At 34.8% G+C, this 16914-nt stretch overlaps 2 protein-coding genes across 2 annotated transcripts; both read right to left on the bottom strand.

Annotated features, from left to right (window-relative positions):
• Nucleotides 1–5158: 5158 nt before the first annotated feature.
• LOC131627185 (calcium and calcium/calmodulin-dependent serine/threonine-protein kinase) lies at nucleotides 5159–8410 on the bottom strand. The gene is made up of 7 exons (XM_058898024.1): nucleotides 7536–8410; nucleotides 6892–6946; nucleotides 6707–6817; nucleotides 6385–6617; nucleotides 5967–6174; nucleotides 5686–5745; nucleotides 5159–5602 (listed from the first exon to the last, which is right to left on the bottom strand). The coding sequence occupies exons 1-7, from the start codon at nucleotides 8285–8287 to the stop codon at nucleotides 5429–5431; spliced, it is 1593 nt and encodes a 530-aa protein (XP_058754007.1). The 5' UTR covers nucleotides 8288–8410; the 3' UTR covers nucleotides 5159–5428.
• A 5480-nt stretch (nucleotides 8411–13890) lies between these two features.
• On the bottom strand, nucleotides 13891–16598 carry LOC131627156 (ABSCISIC ACID-INSENSITIVE 5-like protein 2). The gene is made up of 4 exons (XM_058897990.1): nucleotides 16411–16598; nucleotides 14767–15684; nucleotides 14611–14682; nucleotides 13891–14360 (listed from the first exon to the last, which is right to left on the bottom strand). The coding sequence occupies exons 2-4, from the start codon at nucleotides 15592–15594 to the stop codon at nucleotides 14280–14282; spliced, it is 981 nt and encodes a 326-aa protein (XP_058753973.1). The 5' UTR covers nucleotides 15595–15684; nucleotides 16411–16598; the 3' UTR covers nucleotides 13891–14279.
• Between the last annotated feature and the right edge of the window lie 316 nt (nucleotides 16599–16914).

Here is a 16914-nt window from a genome sequence, read left to right as displayed (position 1 = left end):
ATTCTTAGCCACTTGTTAATCATCATTATGTCATTACACCATGTGAGATGGGCTTACGTTATTAGTGTGAATGTAAGAAGATTGTGCCAATATTGGCGCTCTTCTTCAATCTTTCCAAAGCTCAAATTAACTCAATTGCTTCAACAAAGGATTAGGGTTTGATATCTCTTCGATAGTGCACTAGGATGTTTGATGTTTATTTGGATAGTGTGAAACACTTCAAGGATTAATTTTTCTTGGTCACTCCCATCAACAAAAAAGCTCATGCTAAAATATGCTTAATAAACTCTAGGTTATCTCACCAATGCTCAGACATATTCTCTAAGTTAGGGAGACAAATCCACTTCTTTTTAGACGTTGTGTCTTATGTTTACACGATGGTCGATTTGTCTCAAGAAGACGTTTTCTTAATGAGGCAGGTGGTGCCCTTCTTCAAGATTTTAGGTTACATCGGGGGCGTTATCCCCCCTGATGGGGCATCAAGAAGTAACTAAAATGGTTTATAAAGATGCATCTGTTGGTGGGTGTCGACTCGAAAGAGGCCAAGAAAATTCTTTTTGGTGGGTGAACTAGGGAATCTTCTATTTTTTTAATATTCTCTGGTAATTCCTTCTCTAACATGTATATATGTTCTTGTTTTGCATATAAGATAAAAACACTGAGAAAACAATGCAGCAAATAAGGAGGACTCACTGGGTTATCCCCCTCCTAGTCGGTGCTACCAATATTTTGGCCATTGGAGAGGTTCTGGCAACAAGGTTCCTACTATTTTGAATACCCAGTACACACCTACTCCATCACAAGTGGGAGTTCGGGATTCATCTAATAGGGTTACGATAGAAATGCTTCTTATTTGTAATAGCTCGATGATGAAGCAATTATGGACTTTAGTTATGAGCGTTGAGAGCCTTAAGTGAAGGGTGTGGATCTATGTGCTCGTAGGTACAAATTCTACTATAGTTATATGTTCTTAATGGTTTGATGATGACAATGCTATGGTATGAGGTCTTCATCAGTTAAGATCAAGATATGTTTGTGAAATCAAGGTGTCAAAAGTCAATCTCTTAAGGACAACACCTAATTTCAAGCGACATTCAATAAAATCCCTGATGATTTCTAGTCAAGAAATCTCTAATAATGGTGTCCATCGATAAGTCGTATCAAGTCTCATCAATCAAAATAAGTCAAGTCTCAAATGAAGTGTCAAAATCAATGACAAATCTAGCAAAGGATCTTGAAGCTTTAAAGATTGTGAAAGATTGTCTGGTTATTGTTTGAGTTATGAGAGTATTGTAAATATATTAGAACAATTCTTAAATTACTAAGGAAATGCACACACTAACCTAAAAGTTTTTAAACCTCTCTAAATTTACTAAAACACTTTAAAGCCTTCAGAGGAACCATCAAAGTGTTTATGAGATTGACCAAGTATGTTCCTAATCACTTAGGAAGCTTGTATACATTGCCTAATCAGTTAGGGACCTTAACCAATTAATTAGAGAAATGCATAAAGCTTCTTAATTAATTAGAACCCCTAATAAATTAAGACGCTAGTCGTTGCAAGGTTTCCCTTTTAGCAATTAGGGTTGTCGTATTTTGAAGCTCGTAATTAATTAACCCTATGGTATAATCAATTACATCAGTTAAAGGCTCGTCAGTCTTTTTCCTTTTTGAGCCATATTTTTCTCCTATAAATAGAGAATTGTTTCCTCACTTTCAAAACACGCCAAAAAAATGTATTTTTAAATATTTTCTAACATTCTACTCTTTCCATTTCATTTCTTTCTTTTTTCACTAAATTTCTCTAGTGCTTTGAGAGTTCGAAAAATCAAGTGAGATTTTTGTTTATTTTGGTGTTGGGGTTTTTGTTGTAATTTCTCTAGTGGAGCAGAGTTACTCTATTGCATGTGATTTTTAGACAATGTTTTGCAGTAAATGGAACACTTTTACCCGCTGTGCATATTTCATGAGAACTAGTTCTTTCTAACCAAATGGAAAGTCAAATTCCCAAGGATATTAGCCAAATGCACTTTTTATCTATATGTGCTTGTACCCGGTGTTCTTGTATCTTCAATGAATAAATAAACTTCATGGTTTCTACTTTGGAATGTGTATTCCAATTTTGGCTACTTACCATTATCATTATCTGTTTATACGCCATTGCTTTATGTTCTGAGTTCATTTCTATGAGAGTTAGCTTATTTTTTGAGATTGTGCTTGATGTTTTTTTAGACGTATCTGGGGTCACATCTGACCAATGGTTGATATCCTCTTCCCTATCCCAAGGTGAAAACTTAGTTCGAGGTTGACGTGGTAGGGACTCACATTGAGCTTTAGAGTGGCTAGCTACCAAGAGAAGGTGAGTGCATTATTGCCACTTTGTGGTTTGTATCTTTAATTGTGCGTTTGCACCTTGGGGTTTTAATTGCATTCATCCTACGCTTGGAGAGTTTGTGACAACGTCATGGCATCATTTCCCATGGGGTTTTAACTTTTTTGGTCGTTTACCTAGAAGATTTTACTATTCTTAGTGATTATAAGGAAAAATAAAATTTTGAGTAAAAACATATTTATTATTTCCATAAGAAATACCATAACATCATAGCCATAATTTTTCATTTTACATGTGAAAAAAGAAAAGATTTAATCAGGTGGGTTGACCATAACTTATTGTCCTCTGGTTTGTTGATGCAAATTAGTATCTCTGACTTCAATCTTCACTAGTGATTCCTTCTTGCAACTTTAAGCTGGAATTATTCGTAACGTACCTGTTAAGACCACGTTAATCTCCATAGGCATTTCCTGTCTTTCTCGTTCTAATCACAATGCAGGGCCTTGTGTATCCTCTCTTCTTTGGATATGTCGGCACATATAATCACTAGTTTTTCATGTACATTGTAGGACTTCAACTTAATGTGTACAGGAGAAGCTACCACGTCCAGTGTTGTAGACGTTTTTATAGAGAGCCACAAGGAATTGTTGATTAGCAGTCCCGTTGTCTCTTCCTTCTCGTAAGGGGATCATTAATTCAATGTCCCCCAAGGATGGATCACTGTGCAAATCAGACCCTTTGTACGACCACAACTTCTCTTTTCTCAACCCAAGTTTTTCAAAAAGCTCTGTATACATGATGTCGCAAGAACTTTTTCAGCCGATGAGGATCCTGGACACATCATAGTTGGGCATGGTAACTCATATTACTAGAAGAAATATCTCATTTGGGACTCTGCCCAATTTCTCGCTATCAGGAATTTGAGGATGAGCCTCTCCAACTACTCGGTCGAAGTAACTCATTCTTCCTTACTAACGAACATAAACTCAATAATCCTTCTTTTGATAGTCCCTTTGGAAAGGTTACTAGGCTTAGGGAGCTCTTCCGTGATAAAAGTGATATATTGACGTTTTTCTCTTTGGTTCTCCTCTTCCTCACTATTGTTATCCCCCTTTCTCTTGGCTCCGTCTATGCTTCAATAGGCCTCTTAGAGGAGAAATTCTCTCTACAAGGAGACCATTTCTTTTTCGCAAACTCTTCCCAAACTCTAGACTCATTGTTTCTTTCTCGAGTGTACTTAGTCAGACGCCCCTTTTTATCAACTCTTCGACAACGTCTTTCGTATGAAAACACTTGTTAGTATTATGGTTGTGACTCTTGTGAAAACTAAAATACTTGGAATTGTTTGTCCTCGGGAATTCATTAACCAGGTAGGGGTTCTTTATTCCATTATCTTTGAACTTCGTATTGGCACATTATCGCTAAGAGTGTGTTTGGATGAAGCATTTTAATGAGGTAATGTAATGTTTTGAGGAAATTTAAAATGATTTGCATAAAATTTATTGTTTGGATACAAAAATGAAGAATTGTTAAAATGATGGAAATCTATGGAGTATTTTATCTAAGTTAAATTTAATCAGTTTGAAATGACACCAAAAACCAAAGAATTTGAAATTCCTCTCATACTCCATAGAATGTATTTATTATTATTATTTCTTCAAATTTTGCAAATTGGTCCTTAATAATTTTTAAATTTTGCAATTTGATCCTTCAAACTTTTAAAATTGCAAACTGGTCCCTACTTTTCAATTCAATTTTAATTTGGTCAAAAAATTTTAAATTTTATAAAAAATGACCCAAAAAATCTAACAGTCAATTATCTTAATACTCCATCCAAACAAAATAATTTAAAAATGAATGGATTTCAATTGAATTATTTGAATTGCTTTGAATTTTAAATTTCTTTAAAATTTTCAATTATCTCATCCAAACACACTCTAAATCTTCTCCTTTGAATTGTTCAAAGGAGTGTAAAAGGAGAATCTAGCTCGGGATCCTCTCTCCATGTGGTCTCTTCAATAGTTATTGTCTTTTTATGAGGTCTGGTACCAAGACTATTCCCCTTCTTCTGCTAGAAGCTCCTTTTCCCGTTCATATTGAGTTGCAAGTATTCAGTAAGTTCCATAAACTACCAGCTCCCTCGAGCCCTAATTTATTCTAAAACATGCAATCCAACCTCAAATCTTTCTTAAATATCCAACATTTTAGTATGTCGCTTGTACCTCCCACTACCACTACAACTTTAGTAAAACGGGGAATCCCCCATCCCAATTTAAATTTAACAAGTTTTCCCGAAACTCCTAGATAATCGGTGACATCATCAAATTGTAGTCGAGCTTTGACCTCATGGACAAGAGCAATTGAATCCTAAACTTATAGTCGATATAATTAAGAGTTACTTTGACATACAGCTTAACCCCATGAAAAAACCAATGTATATGAAACCTCGTCCTCGAGGTATAAACATTTTGGTGTCTTTGTCCAAAAGTTATAAAACTTCAAACTTTGCTACCATTTCTAGAGAAGGTGACAAATCTTCTATTGGGGTACATTAGAAAATTTAGTGTGCAACACTGTGAAAATCATAACGAAATCTTCAAACTACGCTTGTTCCATTTATCATTAATTAACGCAAATAATATTTTCGTGATGGTATTTCTCTCGCCAACAAAAATTAATAGAAAAATGATTTCAGAATTACTCAAAAATTATTTGTACCAAAATTATTTATATTTTAATCTATAACAATTTAACAAATAAACTTTCTAAATAAATTGTTAATAAGTTTACAATATAAGATACATAAAGGAATTACTTCTAATGATATGATCATATAAGATACGATTATATTAATTTTTCCATGCACCAAAATTATCCGGGCAGATCCAAAAACATTGTTACTCTTCTATAATAATGTTTACTTTGTGCCTTGTGGAATGAAAACTTCATAAAAACAATTCCTCAAAAGAGAAAAAACAAAGTACATAGCATACTTTGTGGAATGAAAACTTCTTACATAAAAAAGTCCTCAAAAGAGCACAGAAAAAAAAGAGTACATAGTATTAAAACACCATTACATCATGAATTAAAAAACAACTATGGTCGAAGAGTAGAGAGAACTACATCTTGAAGAGAGCTATCTCTTTGCATAGCAGCTTTGAATTCATCAAATGTAACTTTTCCATCATTATTAGCATCCATTAAGTCAAAAATCTCATCCAATTTTCCAGGCTCAGTGATATCAGTTGGAAGACAATCATATGGCAAAGCCTGTTTAGTGAATTTATATATACTTTTGTTAAAAGATGAATGTGAAAATGTAAAGCTAATTCATTGAGAGGAATGAGCATTACTCTTAGCATAGATGCTACTTCTTCCTTGCTGATGCATCCTGATCTATCTGTGTCATACATCTATTTGCCAACAAAAATAAAATCAGAAATGCATATCAGGTTAATATGTTCTCAGGGCCGTCTTATGTTTTTGGAGACCCTGTGTAGATTACTCTGAGTCGGTTTCTATATGTAACTACTTACTATCAATTGAGTCTTATGTTTTTGGAGGTTATGTGTAGATTACTCTGAGTCGGTTTTTATATATAACTACTTACTATCAATTGAATTTATAATATTACCTGGAAGCACAGGCGGAGAGCATCCTCTCCTTTGGAGTTCTTGAGACTCGAAAAGCCACAAAGAATCTCTCTCATGTCAACCGTTCCATCGCGGTTGTTGTCAAACAAATCAAATATTCGAGCTGCAAAAGGGATCAATGATGGCATTTTCATTGCTTTTAACACCTCCTCGAACTCACTAAGAGTCGCATTGTCTCTATCTGCACATCTGTTAACAACCCATAGCTAGCATCATTAGTCAAAACAAAATCACAGCTGGAACCGAGATTTTAAATAGTAGTCTCAATCCGCATTGCGATTTTTTATTATCGAAAAATTGATGTCAAATATATAATACGTTGAAATTGTAGCGACCGTGACAGACATATAAAATATGTTCATGTCGCATTACAAATGCGATCATGAATACAATACTTACATTTTCTTGAAATGTGTCCTGAGATTTTCGATTTCATCTTCTTTGAGATCATAGGATCCAACCAATGATCTCAATCTTTTAGTTCTTAGGAAGATTGAGGAGCTCCAAACACTAGCAATTGCAGCTGCGCGAAGTTTGCGTCTTGCATTGAATCTTTGTAGCCTTGAGACAATTTCAGGGTCCATTTGATCATCTTTGGCTTTCTCACCTTTAACCCATGGATCACTTAGAAGCTGTTCCAATTGTTCCAATGACACAAAAAATTTTAAAAACTTCAATATTTTCATTTACTAATGTTATGAAAAGTGTAGAATTAGAATACCTCTTGAGCACTAGGTCTTTTATCAGGATCAACAGTTAGAAGACTTGAAATCAAGTTCTTTGCTGATTGTGAAATTCCCTTCCAAGTCTTCTCATAAAAACTAAAATTTCCCTGTTCCAAAACATTTTATTTAGTAAGAAAAAAAAACTATGGAATGAACTTGTTATGTGTAAGATGTTACTTACATTCAATATCATTTGTTGTTTTTGGCGATTATTTTGAGCAATGAAAGGTGGATACCTATAAAACAATCAAGAGCGATGATAAGGAATCTCTTTCAACTTAGCATATCAATGTTAAAAGTATAGCTTCGGTCAAAAACACATTTACGCATCGTGATTCTACCAAAAACACATCTATCTTGAACCGTTCACAAGATCTATAGCAAAATGCCCATGAGTGAATATCGAGTCAAAAGGCTCAGAGAACATATAGACCTTCGCTAAAATCAGAAGCAGACAATTCTGTCCTTCAACTCATCAAACACAGCCCGATTCAATCTAATAGTTGTCCGCACAACACATGACATCATATGCGAGCGGTTTCAACCGCTTTTGATGTATAAGGCTAAAGCGCATCATTTAAGACAGTAAAATTCATTCTCACACATTACTTCTAATTTCTCTCATTGACTTGGACGGTAAAGTGTTAACTTTGCAGGTTCACCCTGTTCTGTCGCAGTGAAAGTACTTGCTTCATCGCAGCAAGACACAATTTCACCATCTCATCTTTTATTTCTAGTTCCTAACCGAACATCATTTAACCGGAACATCGTTGAAACATAAAACCTAAAGAATTTGAACATAAGAAAGGAAAGAAAACAACATACCCGGAAAGTAAGATATATAGAATAACTCCAAGAGACCACATATCACTCTTAGTAGTAATCTTTCCTTGAGAAAGAGCCTCAGGTGAAACATAATCAATAGATCCAAACAAACCAACAACAGGATCAGTAAACTCTTCAACAGAACTCAATCCAAAATCCATAATCTTAAGACTAGAATCTTTCCCAACATCCAAAAAAAGACAATTCTCAGGCTTCAAATCCCTATGAATAATGTTAGCCTTATGAATAGCTTCTAACCCTGCCACAATCTGATGAACCACAGTTGCAGCCTCAGTCTCACTATACTTATCTTGTGCAACAATCCTATCGAAAAGCTCGCCACCAGAACAAAGCTCAAGCACAAGATGAACACCATTTGTGTCTTCATAAACATCGTAAAGATCGATAACGTTCGGATGCGGCGAAACGTTTTCGACTATTCTTCTCATTACAAGTATCTCATTTGTTAGTAATGCATCTGAGACAGAAACTTGTCTCATTGTAGGGAAGTTCATCATGGTTTGTGTGCTCTTTTCACCACCTTCTTTTTTCCTTGGTATATTATTTGAAGTACCTAATCTTCTAAGTGTTTTGATTGCTACTACTTGTGATTGTGATTTTGATTCTGATTGTGATTTTTCATCATCATTGTTTGATTTTCTTGTACCTTTTCTAACAACTGAAAATCCACCTCTACCTAGAATCTCTGAAACTTCATATTCATCTAAGAGTTTTCTTGTTCCATATCCCATGATAATGAAAATTATCAAAAACAAAAGAGTTTGAAAAAAAAATGGAATATATTTTGAAGAGTTAGAAAATGTATGAAGAAGAAAAGAACAAGAGGGTATGTAATATGTAATAATAATAATATGTTCAATGTTCAATGATGAAGATATAAAAACGCGTTATTGAAATGGTTGAAATAGACATTAGGTTATAATAATATAGTATAAGATAATTGGATTAGTTTATGAAATAAATTAAGATAGGTAGAAGGGAATATTAAGTAGGGTGGTAAGAGTTGTTTTAGAATGGACAAAGAGAGAGTCAACTGCTACATTTTTGCATTCTATTCTATGCTGGTTTATGATTTGGCCTAATTGAAACTAGAAATGTGTCTTTGCTAAAGTATAAAACAAAAGATGAAACTAGAAATGTGGCTTTACTTAAGAGATGTCTAATATTTTATTTTTATATGCAAACTTGTTCAAAAACAAGTTTATTAAAAAGTTTTTTTTAGAGAATAAAGTCAATGAAGATGTACATAATTTAGAAAAGATGAATCATTTAAGGCCTGACTAATTTTATTTATTCAAGAGCATATAAGCGCAAAAACAGAAAAACTACATTATAAGAATTCATCTAAAAAACGTCTATGTAAGATCATCTAAATAGATATCATACATGTGTTCAGGATACTCCTCATAATAAATAGAATCTTCACTATGATTAATTTTTAACTTTGCAAGAGCGTCTGCTCACCTGTTTGCTTCACGATAAATGAGAGATACATGAAATTTAACTTTTAATTCTGCGAATAAATCTCAAACTTGTACCTATCTTGTGGGTCTCCTTCGTTATTGCATCAAACACCTCCTTGCTATCAATTTGAACCTCCACCTTATTAAAACATTTATCTTGAACAACCTCTAGTCCTTCAAAAACTCTCCACAATTCTGCTACAATGGCACAACATTTTCCTTCGAACTGAACTGCTCCATTTGTATTAAGACTAATTCATTCCTCCTCAGGTGGTGTCATACCCAACCTTTCCTTTGAACTGGACCGCTTCATTTGTATTAAGACTAATCCATTCCTCTTCAGGTGGTGCCATACCCGACCTTTCCTTCGAACTGAACCGCTCCATTTGTATTAAGATTAATTCATTCCTCCTCAGGTGGTGCCATACCCGACCTTTCCTTCGAATTGAACCACTCCATTTGTATTAAGACTAATCCATTCCTCCTCAGGTGGTGCCATACCCAACCTTTCCTTCGAACTGAATCGCTCCATTTTATTAAGACTAATCCATTCCTCCCCAGGTGGTGTCCAACAGATTTGCATCGCCAGTCTTTGATGATTTGTAAAGGTGTTTTATAATTTCATACTCATGTTGTAGCTCTTGACTTGTAACTTAGGGTGTGTTTGGTTGGGAGTAGATGGAGGGGAGGAGAGGAGATATTTTCCTATTTTAACCTCAATTATATCTTTAATTTCAAGATTGTCCTTATTGAATTATTAGGGTGTGTTTGTTTCAAGTTTAGAAATTTCATTCCTGAGAATACATGGATAAAGAGTGAGGATACCCATGTTTGTTACAAGGTTGAAAAAAAATTATTCCTGGGTATAAAGATTCCAATGAATAAAATAACTTCTTATAACTTCCATTATTCCCATGAAATTATTCCTATGTTAAATGATGAGAAAGTAGATTCTCATGAAATTTTATATGCTTTTTAAATAAATTAATTAAAACTACACATTTTCCTAGGAATGATAAAATATTTGCCAAACAATTTTTCAAAAGAATTCTTTGGAATAAATTTCCTACATATATTTTCCCGGGATAGTAATTCTGTAACACCCCATACATAACTGACTAGTATATTATGCATGAAACGTTAAAAATTGATATTGAGTACATACAAAAGCTATAGATATAGAAAGATTCATATTAAATACAACATGAAATTCTACTAGGAATAACAAAACATGTGTCTTCAATGAATCTGCACAGCGGAAGATAAGATCTAATAGGGTCTCCGAGCCATCACCACTTCTAAATCTTCAATCCGAACCTGCTACTAATCGAACACTACAAACTGCACCTGAAAAAGATAAGATGATTGGGGTGAGATTACTATATCTCAGCGAGTCCTCCTATCATATAGGTTCACTCGGTTCTACAGGGTACATGCATCAACAAACCGAATCCATTATTGATTCGGGGTTTATCCTCACATCCAGTACAAATGCGGAGCAAACATATGACATGTCCACCTTAGGACTCATCGTGTCACAAATACACAAGATATACAAACAAGTATGCAAAACCCGCACCCATGTACGGGGAATCCAGAAGCACGTTAACGCCAGTCTACCTAGGTTTCGCAACACACCCTCGGTGAGTAACCAAGTGCATAATGTCAAAGAGGCTCGCACAAGACCATCGCTAGATGAGGCAGATGCATCCTACATGGAATCCCATCCGTGACGAGTCATCCAAACTAAATCGGGAACAGAGTGACATTGCCTACATGGCGTCACAACCCCGTCATCATCCATACGCAATATGGGTTCCGCAAGTGCGAAAACGCCTAATTGACTACACAAGCCCATTCGGGTGGGAGCCTAGTGGCGTAGCCTATGTGGCACCACTAGAGGTGAGTTATTCGGGTGATATTTCCTATGTAGCATCACCACTCTACCATACCAAGAATGCCAAGTGTATTTCGCAAGTGAGAAAACACCATTAAGACTCTCACAAGTACACTTGCAATGATAGCTCAGATGTGTTCTATCGTACCAAGAACGCTCGATGTATTCCGTAAGTGAGACACGCCCTATAGACTCCCACAAGTACATCCACAATGGTACATCCGATAATAGCCCTTAAGGCACGCGACTTACCACATAGTATTGGTCCACTTCAATTCTAGCACACATCACACGCCAAGCGGACTTTCCAGTGGCGGAGCTCAAATGTTCTTCCGCTTAGCGGACTCGCGATTTTTTGGAATCACAAACAGCATCCGCTAAGCAGCCTTAGCCTGCTTAGCGGACCATCACAGATGCAGAAAAACGCAGAGCTCACCAATTCTGCCATGGGGTGCCTTAACCCCTTGAATCCACCTACATGTGTCAATTTACAACATATAATAGTAATATGCATCACAAACAACCAACAATTATCACATAGCATGTTTTAGCATCATGGATTTCATGGATTTATCTCACAATCCCTAAACCCCAAACATTCAATTCCCATAGTTTCCCAAAGTCTCTAACTAAGGACTCACCTTGAACTAAATGGAGATTAAGATAGTGTTCTTGCTGCTATAGAACTTCCTTCTTGACCAACACTTCACCTTCAAGCTAGCCAAACCCGTAACTCTCTCTTGCCAACTTTCAGCATCAATTGTTCAACTTCAAACGCGTTTATCTCCATCAATAAACAAGCTATGAGCATTAACCTTATATGAAAATTGAAGAGAATTTCGTAAGCTTTCCAATAAGACCAGAATCGTTACAATCGGAGTTATGAGCAGAAAGTTATTGCCCTTTTTGTGAAGGTTGTACCCAAGTGCGAAAATGGAGTTTGTGAGAGAGAACATAAACTTCTGTTCTTTCTCTCTCCCTTCTTCCATTATCAAAAACTGATTTGCCTCACCATCATACCAAAGAAGACCTTATGAGTTCATGCAACCATGTTTAATGACCAACTTGTCCTCTAACCATGCCAAAATTACTAGTTTGCCATCTAGTTATAATCCAACTAATTCCTTTAATTATTCGTGACATGTGAATATACACACTATCCATTAGATTGAAACAAGACCAAGGTGTCCTTGTATTACTCAATTAATCAATTAAAGGAAAATACCGGTGTCGCAGAACCGGGGTATTACAAATTCTAAGGAATAAATCTTAACACCGTGAAACAAACGCCCCCTTAAAGACTAGATTTTTTTTGTGTTATTTCACGTTTATTTTTTTATTGTGCGGTTGCTATTTGTGCGTTGTTGCTCTAAGGTGAGTTTTTTCTTTTTATTTTGTTGGATGTCCCTTTTTGATATTATATTATTTTTCTTATAATAATAATATACTTATTATATCAGATCTTATTTATAATATATAATATTAATAAGATTTGAGTTTACTGGTAGTACACTGTCAGTGTAAAAAAAGATTACACATACATTTAATTAGAATAGTTTAAAGTACCAAATCATAAAAATATTTTAAAATTTATAGTGTGACTTGGCACTTTACATGGTCGTCATTGGTTGACAGTGTAAAAATAATTTACACGCACCATCCCTTTTCTCATAAGATTTTTCTTATTATACTATTAATAATAATAATAATAATAATAATAATAATAATAATAATAATAATAATATGCAAAATATGTAAATATAATATATTTATGTTATAAATAAATATTTTAACTCTAATATTATTTGCCAATTTTTTATCTATTTTTAATTGTAAAAATTATTTTATTGGGTTAGATGAATCATAGATAATGATTTGATTTGCGTTAAAGATATATAATTCAACTAATGTGTGTTGTTATTTACTGTTATGTTATGATTTATGAGTAAACAAGTTTTTACTTGGTGAAATTTACTCAATACTATTGTTATTTAGAATTATTTTTACTGAGTACAAATAATAATATTTATAAGGATAAAAAAGTAAATTAATTTTAAAATTCCTCCCCTTCTTTCTTTGAACCAAACGCATATTTAATTAAATTTCTTCCTCTCCCAACCATTCTCCTCCCCTCTATTTCCTCCTCTCCCCTCCGTTGAACCAAACAGACCTTTTCTTTGAACCAAACGCATATTTAATTAAATTTCTTCCTCTCCCAACCATTCTCCTCCCCTCTATTTCCTCCTCTCCCCTCCGTTGAACCAAACGGACCTTTAATCTCATGCGGCAGATTTTGTGGCATTATGAAGTCAGCTACATGTACTCGCTGGTTTCTCCAGTAACATATAATGTACACGCAGTTGTCCAAATGGCCTGCCAATCTTCATTAACATCATTGCCTAAGTTGTTCCTCATGTCAATTTAAGAATCCTTTTATGAATGGGTAAATATTATTTGAATCTTAAAATCTCTTTATCCAATTTACCTAAATTTTTTCAATAACAAAATATGATTTATTATTATTTTTTGGTAAAAATAATAGAAATGGTTTTATTCTCGATATAAACAAAACAAGTGTTATTGTGTATATATACACGCGTGCTCATTAAAGATATGGATTTGTTATCACAAAGATAGTTATTGGTTTTTGTACTTTTTTTACTGCTAAATGATTATTTACTACAGATATAGAAAAATATGATCCAACCAAGAAAAATCAAATATTTTTGGGGGTGAACATAAAAATGCCTGTACCAAATTGACATGACATTCAATTTTGCATTTAAAACCAGTGAATGCATAGACACAGGGACACACGATTATAGGGACATCATTGGTAGAATATCAAATGGCCATAAAGACGAAGATCATAGAGTCTACATTGTTTGGAAAGAATATGAGTTGGCTCATTTGTGCTTAACGATGCATGCAAAGAAGAGCCTACATTGATTGGGAAGAAGACGAAGAATCTTCCTCCTCTAGTTCAAATTCAGACGAAGATGATTTGGCTCATCGGTGCTTAATGGTGCGTCACAAAGAAAAAGACTTGAAAGTACGTGATTCCGACTCATTGAGAGTGGTTCTACTTTCCCATGACAACAAAAATGGTAAGACCCAACATATATTCCTTCCCAAAACACTGAAATGAAATCAATCCATGACTGAAATGACTGTAAAATAAAATGCTGAAACTACAACATTGCCTATCATGATTAATTACTCAAGAACTTAACAGAGGAGTTAGAAAGCATTACATATTTCAGAGATACCACAACGCATGTGTCTCAAACCCACATTAAAACTACAACCAAAGATTCCCTTCATTCTCGTATCTACAAACCTCTACTTATAGCTACACAAAACTCAGAATGGAGAAGATGCTATTCGGCGTAGCTGGTATTTAGGTTCAGTAATCGGTACGCATGGCAACATAGTCTCTAGCTCCTGCATGTTGAAGACAAAAAAAAAATTAATAACATAATCTGATAATCCAAATGACACATGCTCAGATCTCGATTACAGAAACATAATACGCAGAGTTTCGTATCTCCAGAAGATGCAAAGCTGAAAATATAATCAACGAATTGACAAACTATTCAATCTAAGGACTGAAGATATGTATTTGAGGAATTTGCTTCATCAACCAGAACAAACTTAAAGCGATTAAACTTAGAATTTTGAAACAGAATCTAACCTTTCGTTTCCTCAGCATTTCGTTTTCCTCTTCCAAGCGCGAAACTTTGTTCTCCAATTCATTTGTGTAAGCCTGTTTATAAAAGTTATTAATCAGATTTGGGGTTCTCATTTCAGCAAAAACCGATTAAATAACAAGGACAAAGAAAGTGGTTACCTGTTTCCTTGCTCTTGAACGGGCAGCGGATTCCCGATTCTTGATCATCCTTTTCTGCCTTCTCTCAACAGTTTTTTCCACCATATCCTCAGGGGCGCTCCTTTTCATTCCGGAAATCTGCGTATCCGACACAGTTCCCATAAGAGGTGCAGCCAGTGCCATATGACTATCTGCAAACGGAATCTCCATCGACGCACCAACCCCCATGTGTATCGGCTGTGCCATACCCTGGCTAGCCATATAAACCCCCATTGCACTTTGTTGTAGATGCTGCTGAAATTGTGGTTGCGATTGCGGATACGGAATCCACTGACCTTGCGATTGCGGAAACTGTGATACTGCTACATTTGAATCCATTCCAGCGGTAGTATCGGTATTCGTTTTATTAGAAGGCGCTTCAGCAACTATACCCGCTTTCACCAAGAAATCCTCCAATGTCATCTCTCCTAAAGTAGTTTGTCTCTCCTGTGTCTTCTTCTCGTCGCTGTCTTTCTTTTGTTGGATATCTCTCCATACCTCATCCACAGTCTTCTTGCTCAATGCAGCTTTTAACGACAGACTAGCTTGACGTTGTAGAGAAGCTTCACTAGCTTGTGCTGCTCCTTCATTGTCCGAACTCGTTGACTGGTTCACCTCAACAGTCCATACATTTTTAAGAAGCTCGTCTAGGTTCATACTACTTAGCGGTTTTCCCAAATCACCTAACTGATTTTCAACTTCATCAAGTGTGAGACTGTATACCGAACTTTGCCGCACAAGAGGTTGGAGTTGTGAATGTTTTCCATTACCATCACCACCTCCTTGAGACCCCATTGTTTGGATCCCCATTTACCAATTTCCACTGTTAACAATTCACTTCACATCACACATTCAACTATTTTAGCCGAAAACTAAACCATTTGACCAAAACTTTCAATCCTGCCCCAAAAAAGTGATTGTCCATAAGATTTTAGGATTTATAATAATAGACAAAAACTCTATAGCAGTGACACCTCTGAAAAAGGTGTGTGAACAACGACACTTGTGATTATGTTTAATTTATTTAGTATCGCGGTGTCAGTGTTGTGTTCGGGGTGTATGCTTCATAGGATAAATGTAGGGATGAAAAATTAAGACCTAAAAGTTTTTTTTTTTCATTTCTTTTCAAATTACTTCAAAAAGGATCATTAGAACATTGATTCCTTTGCATGCAAGGTCAAAGACACATCAATCTATATCAAATTTCCATTGAAATTCAAAACCCCGTTTTCAAAACACACAAATTTTCCTTTGTTACTTCAGCCCAAAACCATTTCCATCATTTTACATAGCAATAAAATGGGATAAAACACAAAGAACCAAAATCCACCAATAATCAATTCATGCACAGAAGAGAATGAAGAAAAACACCCAGAATTCAAAACAGAAACTTTCAATGAACAACTTCAAAGAAAACCCATTTGCATGCAACCAATTTAGCATCACTGTTGAACCACAAAAAACATCACAGCAACAAAACATAAAAATGAGATCAAAATCAAACCCATTACAGACCCAGTTTTTGTTTTCACATGCAATGACAAAAAAACACCAAATTTGAAGAGAAAAACACCATGGATAGGAAAGAGTGTGCTCTAAGTAATAAAAAATGAAAAAAAATCAAACCTTTGTTTGCCGGAGAGAGAAAAACACCGATCTGAAAGTTTTGAGCAAGTGATTGAGGCAATGAGCAGCGTTTGAAGAAGAAGGGTGATGAACAAAGGTTTCAGAAGTGTGTTTGAGTGTGAGGAAATGGAAAATGTGAGAGAGAGAGAGAGAGAGAGAGAGAGAGAGAGAGAGAGAGAGACCCAACCAAATGGCAGTTTCACAATTTTCTGTTCATAAAAAAAATGGGGATCTCTTTCAATATTTTAAAGGAAAAATAAATAAAATAAAATAAAAAAAATAAAATAAGATAATAGATCCGAATTTTGGACATAAAAGATCCATGAGTCATCATGTTTAGATTGATTAGTTAATTAAAAAGGAAAATTCTAAATGAGTGGAATTTAATTTTAGAATAAATATGTGTTTTTTTAATAATAAATTATTTTTGTTTTTTATTTGTGTAAATTTTATTAATATAAAACTTCATGGTTGTAGTTTTTTTGTTTTAGATAGATTAATTAA

The sequence above is a fragment of the Vicia villosa genome, unplaced genomic scaffold (assembly GCF_029867415.1).
Source record: "Vicia villosa cultivar HV-30 ecotype Madison, WI unplaced genomic scaffold, Vvil1.0 ctg.000351F_1_1, whole genome shotgun sequence".
NCBI lineage: Eukaryota > Viridiplantae > Streptophyta > Magnoliopsida > Fabales > Fabaceae > Vicia > Vicia villosa.
Note: the sequence above shows the minus strand (reverse complement) of the source record. Positions and strands in the feature narration are given on the sequence as shown.

Bases quoted from the DNA above. Each gene is read 5' to 3' on its own strand.
- LOC131627185 (XM_058898024.1), bottom strand. From the start codon at position 8,287: ATGGGATATGGAACAAGAAAACTCTTAGATGAATATGAAGTTTCAGAG. The intron at 6,618-6,706 runs GTATTCTAATTC...CAATTGGAACAG, and splicing joins AAAGACCTAGTGCTCAAGAG to CTTCTAAGTGATCCATGGGT. The intron at 5,746-5,966 runs GTAATATTATAA...GTTGGCAAATAG, and splicing joins CTCTCCGCCTGTGCTTCCAG to ATGTATGACACAGATAGATC.
- LOC131627156 (XM_058897990.1), bottom strand. From the start codon at position 15,594: ATGGGGATCCAAACAATGGGGTCTCAAGGAGGTGGTGATGGTAATGGA. The intron at 14,683-14,766 runs GTAACCACTTTC...TTTTATAAACAG, and splicing joins GTTCAAGAGCAAGGAAACAG to GCTTACACAAATGAATTGGA. The intron at 14,361-14,610 runs GTTAGATTCTGT...TTCAACATGCAG, and splicing joins AAATGCTGAGGAAACGAAAG to GAGCTAGAGACTATGTTGCC.